The sequence below is a fragment of the Aphis gossypii genome, chromosome 3 (genome assembly GCF_020184175.1).
Source record: "Aphis gossypii isolate Hap1 chromosome 3, ASM2018417v2, whole genome shotgun sequence".
Lineage (NCBI taxonomy): Eukaryota > Metazoa > Arthropoda > Insecta > Hemiptera > Aphididae > Aphis > Aphis gossypii.
In genome coordinates this window covers 5,154,538-5,164,343 of record NC_065532.1, presented here as the reverse complement: position 1 = coordinate 5,164,343, position 9,806 = coordinate 5,154,538, and the positions used below count along the sequence as shown (strand labels likewise).

The following is a 9,806-nucleotide window of genomic DNA, read 5'->3' as shown; positions in this document are numbered from 1 at the left end:
TCAAAAATCATTGGTCACTTTTTTTTTATAAACGTTTAAAGTTCAAATGTTTCCGAAATATGTCAAAATCGCGAAAATGTTGTAGTTGATTTATAAAATTTTCAGTATTTATATCTAAGGTTAAAAAATTATACTCAAAGTTTTTCATTAGTTTTTCTTCAAATATCATTAGAGAAAACTCGAGCGTCATTATAAAAAAAAATGTTATGAGTGTCTACATCTAAAATTTTTACGAAATCGCGTAACAATAACGATTTATGCTTAAACGATTTTAAATATTTGTGATTATTCGAAAAGTATGAGTCGTAGATACTTGAAAATTTCACCAGTTATTTAAATTGACATTTTCTTTACATAATTTAATTTTCAAAATATTTTACTTATTTTAAGGCTACTCATAAGTATTTAAAATATTTGTTTTTATTAGTTTTTTTTTTATTAATATCGATAAAATGTTTTGACTAAATCAAAATGTTTGAAAATGTAATAAAAAGTTTTTCATGATTTAAACTTATAAAAATACATACCCACAATTTTTTTTTTTTATTAGCTTTTAACGTTCAAATATTGACAAAATTTGTTGGATTCATGAATATTTTCAAATAATTTTGTAGTTGCAAGTTTATAAAAGTGTTTGTATAAGTGGTAGAAAACTTAAAACATACACCAAATTGTCATTTTATATTCATGATTTAATTGTTCAGGTCATTAAAATCCAAATTTTTATTTTTGTTATAATTAGTTTTTTAGTTTTCATATACCTACTTATTAAATAGTACATATTATATACAAAGTTGTTTACAAATTTTATATCAAATTTTAAAGATTTCAGTGTAAATTAAGTGAAAAAAACAATAGATACACAGTCGTATATTTTTCGTGAATAACAAACATTTCTACATTTAAAAAAAACTCTTTTCAATGTTATCAAAATAATCAGTAATTATGTCAATGATTTTAATAACTAAATCAATATGAAAACAATATATTTACTTTATGCCTATGTAAAATTAAACCAACACTGTTCATACATTTTTACGTTTATACAAAATAATATATGTTCTTATACTAATAAATTATTTCACTCAAGTAATCATATACGATAAATTTTGTTATTTTAATTTCATCGTTGTTTTTAGATCTTTTTGATTTTCTGCTACAGGTGACCTGTATTTCGTTGTAAGTAATTCTCTTATTTTATTTGAGTAGTACATATTATTTTTTTTTATATACTTTTATTATAAAAATTATTTGCCTGCGAAACAAAAATATAAATATAGTATTATCTATAAATTAAAATCGTGATGTTTAAGTGTAATTACAAATATAACTTTACCTTCAAAAGTTGAATTTTGCCAGCCAAAGATGACCAGGTTCCCATATGCTGGAAAAAAGATTCATTGTGTTTCACCCATATACCGTCTTTAGCATTCTTACAACTTTTCTACGAACAATAGTTAATAAATACCTTAAACACCATCCAAACACATTTGAATTTTTTTTTTTATGGTTCAATATTTACAAACTTAAATTTTATTGATTCGATTTAATTTTATTTCTTTTTAAATTTTACTAGAAAAACAGTAAAATAATGATAATCAATATAGATTATGTATACAATTCAAAAATGTTTTCCATAGTTCAATATTTGAAATGCCAGTTATATTACGTGGCATTTTGTCTGACAATGTACATTGTTTTAAACTTTTATTCTTTATGTATACAAATTAATATTCATTTTAATGGGGCTTTAAACTTAAAAATATTGAACCAACTGGAATATTTCTTAAGACTCGGGAAGTGTTCATAGATTTGTTTTTAACCCCTATAGGTTACTATAATAGGGAGAGATCATACATTAATTTCATTTTGGCTCATATAAATCGAACATCTTTATTAATATTATATTATAAAATTTGATTATAGGAAAAAAAGTTGATATAGACAATCAAATAATATTAATTACCAAAATACCATATGCATTGCTATAGGATTTTATTTGAATAAAAAAAAAAATTTAATTAATTGTTAATTATTCAAATTGTTGTCATAAGCAATGTCCATATATTTGTAGATTATTACTAAAAAACTACTTGTTCGATTTTGACAACAATTTCTGATATAATAAACATCAAATAAGTTCAAAGAGTAGATTGAGCCACCTGATAACCTAACGATTTACTCACACGACTTCTTCCAAGATGACAAGCTTTTGTTTGCACCAATCCCTCCAGCAGCCAATCCCCTGGTTTGTCGTTATAAAACATTATGATGAATTGAATTAGCCACGGTAAATCCGAACTTCTTATCATTTTTCCTAAATAAAAATGTACATTAAACCACTATAGTGATTGAATAATAAAATCACATTAACAGGTCACTTTAATGGATTTTACCGATAAAACCAAGTCCACCAAAGTCTAATATGAACCATTCTTGTTCGTCGGCTATTCTTTGCAAAGCAGTTTGTTTCATTAAACTTTGATATTGCGGCCTCGCGATTAAATCGTCTTCAAGTTGAACATAAAATGATCCTTTTGGTTGACAGTACATCATTAAAAGAGCAAAATCCAAATTTTGTTTACTCCTCCAGCGGACTCGGTCTTCGGAATCACCGAGCGTAAGGCGAAGATTTTTTAAATCCGGATAATATCCCGGGGACGGAGCAATTATTTCCAAGAGGCCTGAGTTCACAGCATCTGATAATCTGAAATTAAAAAATATTCAACAACAATAAATGCTTTGTAATCCGTATGGTATGTAATAAAAATAATTACCGATTTTTGATTTCTTCAGAAAGTTGTCGCGTATATTCCAAATCGACCTGAAAACGTTATAAGATATCAGATACAAAATATTAACCTATTAGTAACATATTTTATATTGAATAATCATATGTATACAATACTTCGGCAATCATCACTACTATCAGCGAATCATCTTGCTCAGTTTGATTCATGTTCTTTACGAAGCTAATCAATGTCTGTATCAAGTAATTCCGTTTTTGACGGCGAACAGTAGGAATTCCAAACACTATAGACACTAAAATATTAAAACACATTTTAAACCTATACTATTTGAATCAGGTTTCATTTCTATTTAGATTATGGATATCGTCGTCTGTACGTCATTCGTATTTATTCACTGCGTGTAATTAAATAAATAAATAACCTTCATTTCTGCCTCTGGAGTGTAGTATAAAAGGCTTCAAAAAATCCTCGTGGGACCACAAGTGGGGTAAAAAAGTAAACAAGTCGAAGTGTGACATCGGCGCACTGACCATTCCTGCAGACTTATATGCGACCATTAAGGACTCAATATCTTCAGGAACGGTGATGTTCAATGTCTTCACGATCGTTTTGAGAATCGGACCGAAATGCTCGATTATTTCCTGGATTTCCCCGTCTTTTAGTTCATACAATCTGGTCATGTGTTCTATGATCTTTTCCATTTCCATCTTCATATACGTCGTCGTCAAAGGGTGGTCGTATGCAATTCTGGTATCTGTATCATTCAAGCGATTGTGACAATTATTACTGATAAATATAATAAAATTATATTATGTAAGTATTAGAACAATATTTTAAATCATCATTTTATCTCCGTCATTACTTAAGAAATAAGTATATTTTACGATTTTTTTTTTTTATATTGTAAACTTTTCACGACAAAGAGCTAATTTTCAATTTATTATTGTATATTGTAAATACGATATTATATACTACTCTCCTAAGCCAAAAAGAAGCAGTGAACAATAAAATTTGAAAAATAAGCCAATCGCTAGCCTAAAATTATAAAACTATTTTTTCTAACCCACTCAACCACCTCTACACTATTGTAATTTACGTCAATACCCTGTGGATAACCATATTTAAATTAATCTTCAAATTCAAGCTCGGATTCGAACTCGCTACACTCACATACAAATCTATAGCCTTATGTCCTTATGTTAAACCTACCTATTTTACCTATAAGCAGGGCTTGAAAACATAATAACGTTTTGATTATAACGTTACATTTGACAAAAAACAATTGAAATTTGTAAACGTAATTATAATGGAAAACGATAAACATAAATAATTAAATAACACAAAACAAAAAGTAACGTTTAACAAAATATATATCATTAAACAAAACATAACGCAAAACATTATTTATATATTATAGTATACCATTAAAAAAAATAATTTATTTAAATATTATTACAAAATTTTTTAAATTTAATATGTAGGTAATAGGTATTAATAGAATAATTGTATTACCAATAGCTACCTAATAGTGATGCCCTATTGATCTGTTACTTTGAAATAGGTACAAACAGGTAAATGCGTTTTAAATTTAAATTCTGAAAAAAAAACGCAAAAGTTGTATACGTTATAAATCTAAATAACGATAAACGCAAAAGTTGAATAACGTTTTAATTCTGATTAACGATTAACACAAAAGTTGTGTAACGTTTTTATTCAAAATAACGTAAAACGAAATTTTTTTTTCAAATTCAAGCCCTGCCTATAAGTAATGAGATTGAATCTAACATTGGCCATTTTAACCATTTCAACCGATACTGAAACCTGTTCCGTGTTGTGTAATATAATATAAGGCTCTTATATAATCATCATAATTAAAATATGGTTAAACTTCCTTAGTACAAACAATTTATTAGTCAAGTGAATGTAATGAGAATTTATTTAATCGACCTATAATGAATACATATTAGTAAAATATGTATTATGTTCTATGCTTTTTACTTCCAAGTTTCTTCGTGTATTCACTATAAATGTTGTCTTTTTGTCGTTCGTATTAATAATTATCATAATTATTTTTTTTATTACCTAATATTTTAATCTCGTCTATAAGAGGATATCCTTAATAGTGATTTAGAACATTATACGCGTTATATTAACTATAAATTATAATATTATTTAAATGTATCATAATAGAACAGGTGCCTAATTAAATCATTATTATTAATATGTATAGTTATTATGCTATTACTTAAATTTTTATAATATGTATCATGTAAATTGTCAAACACAACGTACTTGACAAATTGCAATAAAATTATATATTTTCATAATTTGTTTGTTTAATGTGTAACGTATGATGTACATATTTACCGAGGTGATAATTGGTATGCTCGGTAGTATTTACGGTAGAAATACGTAGTGATATATGTCACAGAAAAATATTATTTGATTGTGGTTATAGTTTAATCACTTTTGATTGGCCTAGTTAACCACTTGGTGACTATCGATTGTCTTGTGATAGAAAAATTAATAATGACCGTGTATGAGTTACAATATTAAATGTTTAATACGCCGAATACAGCAGTAAGTAATCATAATACAGATAATTTTATGACTGTAAACATAACGAGTAAATAATTTACCTGAAATGAAGATAAACATGACTGTGAAGCATGATAATAACGTTATAAAGATGAATAACCAAAAACAGAACTTGGGCCGGTGAAACCGCATTAGAACACCTGCAACACACAAACAATATACACAATGTGTACATATATCACTTAGATCAATAAAACAACACTTCATTAACACAACAATCATATAAGTATATACATTGTATATAATATATATATATATATACATTTGAGGATGAATAACTTTAAAACAATAAGCCCACAGGTTACAGTGCTGTACATATTTTTATCCTTTCACGCATAAAACTTGTTTTCACTTCGCTCAAAATTGCAAATTTTAAAATTTTATAATAGTTAAATAATAAATATGATAAAATTATTTAGGTTTTTTTTGCATGCGAACTTATTCACAATCAAGAAAATTTTTAATTTAAAGTTAAAATAGTGTAAGTAAATATTTATAATATCATTATTTAAATATTTATACTATCATTACTTATTAATTATTTATTTTTCAAGTAAGTTGAATGCATTTTTATCGAAAACTAATCACATAATATTATATCATATAATATTTTTTTTATTATTATCTATTATTAGCTGTCATGAGTCAATACAACGTACCTACCATAAAACAGTATGAAAAGATTTTTTAGCTTAAAATTAATCTACATTTACATATATTTTTTTTAAATTTAATTTTGTATTCAATATAATAATATACAAAAAAACCTAAAAACCTTCAAATTCTAACAAATATAATTTTTTGAAAAATAATAATTTAAGTAGGTAATATATTCAATTTCTTTAGAAGTCGAACATGAAATGTCTATTACATGTAAAACTATATAATTATAATATAAAAATAATAGTATTCTGTATTTATCTCTGTTTTGAACATTATAAGTTTAGCCGCATTAACATACGCATGTTTTTTAATTATTGTTAAAAAATAATACGAATACCAACTAATATCACCGTTGATAACATTTAAAGTAAAATACTAAAACCTTTTTTAAATAATACAAGTTAAAAATTTGAACACGTCGTTACTTACATTATTACTCACATACGTTACTATTTTAGAATAATAATACAGAACATATATACATTAGTTTTAATATAGTTGAGTACTATTTTCAATATATCACATTATTATTTTCAATAAAATGCAGTTATACGAGTACACTGTAAAACTGTATAGATTCAACATTTAACATGCAATCATTTTAAATAAATAAAATAAAATGCTATAATTTAAAAGTTTACATTCCCGCAAATATCTAAAACATTAAATGCATTCGTGTTATATCATCACTTAATAATATTATTAAAGTACGTTAATAAATACAATTATTTAAAAGATTTCGTTACTTTTGGGAACTATAAAGCCAAATCGTTCTTGTTTCCCTTCTTTATTTATTGTGTTTGCTCCGCTATAGATTCTTTTTATTATAAGACAAGATATACTTTTACTATAAATGCATTATTGTTTATTACTTTTTTACTAAATTAAAGTACAAGTATTGGTTTGCATTTCATTTTACGAGTATCTAGTTGAAATTCATTTCGACTGAATAAATATAAAATTCCTGACTTTTGAGTTATACGGTAAAATCATATAATTATCTTTGCGCATGATATTCTTGTTTAAACTTTTGAAATCTCCCTACACAAAGGTACGGTGGACATAAAAATATACACCTACTACTTAGACAATTATGGCATGTATATGATCGCGATATACTGAACACACGTGTTCGTATCGTTAATAATTATTGGCAGATCGTTGTCGCTGACGTTAAATTATAATGACTAATACAATAATCAGCTGCTTCAGAGAATCGTTCCGGACTCTTTGAAGTCGGTATTTTGAGACGTATCCGTTCGTTCGTGTTCCGATTACCTATCCTTAAATTTCAACTCTCTAACACCCTACTCGCAAATATCACGTTACACGTACATAGGTAATACTTAACATATTATATTATAATACACGACTCCTCTTGACAAACTCGTGTTTCGTAGCCAAAGTTCGCGAGACCGACGTGTATTGTCGATGCGAACCAGAACAAAACTACAGAATTACATAACGGTTACTTCTTTGTCGAACTCACGATCATCTATCTACCCATGTGCATAATATATAAACAAATATTATAAACGACCAGGACCAGTATCACGTCATGTTATAATTAAACACGGTATAACACATTAACAGAGGAAAATAATTAAAAGGATATGATTATCATAATACCTATGCATATAACTATATAAATATATTTGTTTGGTCTAGTAATCTGACTAACCTTATAACTTATTAGTCATAGCTATCCAAAGCTAGGCACCAGCTAATTAGAAAGTTAAGGTTAATATAAGTTATTATTGTAATTTTTTTTTTTTTTATTAAATCAAAAAATGTCCTGTAATCTTGACATTTTATTTGTTATCAATTAATTTTCTTTAAATCATCTGTTATATTATACATGCACGCGCGGTAACCACGGCTTTAGCCTGCAGATATAATTTATATCTTGTATTATTACTTACTTATTTAGACCATTTGATCAAATTGCCAGTTGTTTAATAATTTTATTTTTCAATCATTATAAATACCTACTTAAAATTTACATATTAATCAAGTTTTTATATTTATATTTTAAACTATAAAAAAAAAAAATTACTTCTAACTTCTACTTTAACTTAGCTACTATTTTAAACAAACTATAACTTCTAATTAACTAAAATAAAAAATTTGTAAACTTTCAAAAACTTATTTCTATTCTAACTTACTTAGTTTTAATATAAAAGTAATTTAATCTGAAATAGATGAAAAAAATGGCTAACTCGCCCAGATTTATAGCTATAATCGCTATAACAATTATGGATACAGTTAATCTTGCAATTTTTAAAGCACAAAATATGTACGTACGTGTTTTTGATTTGTCTGTCTCCATGTCCTAATATTTAAAAATGTATAGGCACTTATAATAAATTCAAACAGAATCTACCATATTAATAAAATAAAGTTAAAGAAATGCAATACACATACCTACGCTTCGAAAACCATTAAAGGAAATAATTGTCAAAAGAAAAGAATATCAAGCTTTTGAATATTGATCATCCTGATAAATACTGATAACAATTATTGTTGAATTACCTACATTGAATTCATTGGTTTAACGACTATAATAATATTCACAAAAAAAAAACTATTATTTTTATTGTCAATAATAATTTAACGAAAGCACCTAATCACACATCAAACACAATATGGTTTAAAATCAACAATATGGAACCACCAGAAGAGGACTTGCGCAGATGAATTCAAACTTGTGTTATAACAATGAATAAATACTTTTTTTCAACACTAGGATAGCTACCTAGCTTAGAAAAAAACCTGTTCTCGTCATTGAAAAAAGTAATTACTCTTAAATTTAGTATGGATTTTCGTGATTTATTCTCAGATTTGAAAATTAAAACAAAACTATTAGAATTATCTACACTATACACTTACTGAAGTTATTATTGTTACACCTACTGAAATATTTTACATCTGCAGCAATACATATAATATTTTGTAATCGTTTTCTTTTATGTCCTTGTTATTTTAGTAATCATCAAAGTTCACACATTGTATATGTGTACAAATGAATTTTAAATTATTTTTTACATTTTCAGATCTCAAACATTTTTAAGTTTTTTTTATTGAACATAGCTGAAATTTCGAAAAGACGAGTTTTAAATGGTACCTACTTAGATGAACGTCGAGAACTCATTAAAATTTAAAACAACTGGCCAGTGTATTGCTTAGGTTGGTTTACTAATATTATCATTATGTAGTTTATGTAGTTTCCAAAGTGCAAGTCTATAGTATATAAAACTTTGTATATGACGACTATCTGTCAAAAATTGAGAAAACTAAACATTTATGTACTAATATGACTTATAAAGCTAAATACGTAATAAGAACTACACATTACACACATAGGTACCGACGATACCGTACAACATTATCTGCGTTCAATTATATGGTTTTTTTTTATAATTTTGTAAATTATTTTTATAATAAATTGTATAATCAAAAATGTATGATGATTGGAATAGTTATTATTTTTCAGCGTATTGTCGATTTCAAACAAAAAAAAAATCAAACAAATCTTCATGTGTATCTAGTATCTAGAATCTTTACACTAAATCAACGGATTAAGACAACCGCAGCAACGCATGACTGAATTAGCTGATTATAAGTACAATTATTTAGTATTTGTATGCTTATATTTTGTACCATATTGTGCAAAGTACTTACCTATTGTAAATTATCATTATAACAGTACTAACTATAAATTTTATTGAATAAACATAATTAAATCATAATGATATAGGAACTGATTATTTAAAAATCGCATAATAATTAACAACA

At 25.9% G+C, this 9,806-nt stretch overlaps 1 protein-coding gene and 1 long non-coding RNA gene across 7 annotated transcripts; one reads left to right on the top strand and one right to left on the bottom strand.

The window, feature by feature from the left end:
- Positions 1-855: 855 nt before the first annotated feature.
- On the bottom strand, positions 856-8,567 carry LOC114119976 (alpha-1,3-mannosyl-glycoprotein 4-beta-N-acetylglucosaminyltransferase B-like). Of its 6 annotated transcripts, XM_050204206.1 has the most exons (10): positions 8,436-8,559; positions 8,316-8,343; positions 5,390-5,488; positions 3,172-3,504; positions 2,909-3,042; positions 2,778-2,824; positions 2,397-2,707; positions 2,187-2,317; positions 1,337-1,444; positions 856-1,255 (listed from the first exon to the last, which is right to left on the bottom strand). In XM_050204206.1, the coding sequence occupies exons 2-10, from the start codon at positions 8,338-8,340 to the stop codon at positions 1,226-1,228; spliced, it is 1,218 nt and encodes a 405-aa protein (XP_050060163.1). In that variant the 5' UTR covers positions 8,341-8,343; positions 8,436-8,559; the 3' UTR covers positions 856-1,225. The 6 variants fall into 6 exon arrangements, with proteins under 6 accessions (XP_050060163.1, XP_050060164.1, XP_050060167.1 ...); XM_050204207.1 differs by lacking the exon at positions 8,316-8,343 and having other exon boundaries at positions 8,436-8,567; XM_050204210.1 differs by lacking the exon at positions 5,390-5,488.
- LOC126551287 (uncharacterized) lies at positions 7,400-9,608 on the top strand. Its single transcript, XR_007605156.1, has 4 exons — positions 7,400-8,307; positions 8,365-8,804; positions 9,065-9,197; positions 9,505-9,608. It is a non-coding gene; the product is annotated as an uncharacterized LOC126551287 (long non-coding RNA).
- Positions 9,609-9,806: the final 198 nt, after the last annotated feature.

Excerpts from the sequence above, each read along its gene's own strand:
- LOC114119976 (XM_050204206.1), bottom strand. The coding sequence starts at position 8,340 with ATGGAGACAGACAAATCAAAAACAC. Across the intron at positions 2,708-2,777 it reads TCTGAAGAAATCAAAAATCG|ATTATCAGATGCTGTGAACT; the intron begins GTAATTATTTTT and ends TTTTAATTTCAG. Across the intron at positions 1,256-1,336 it reads GCAAAATTCAACTTTTGAAG|GCAAATAATTTTTATAATAA; the intron begins GTAAAGTTATAT and ends TTTGTTTCGCAG.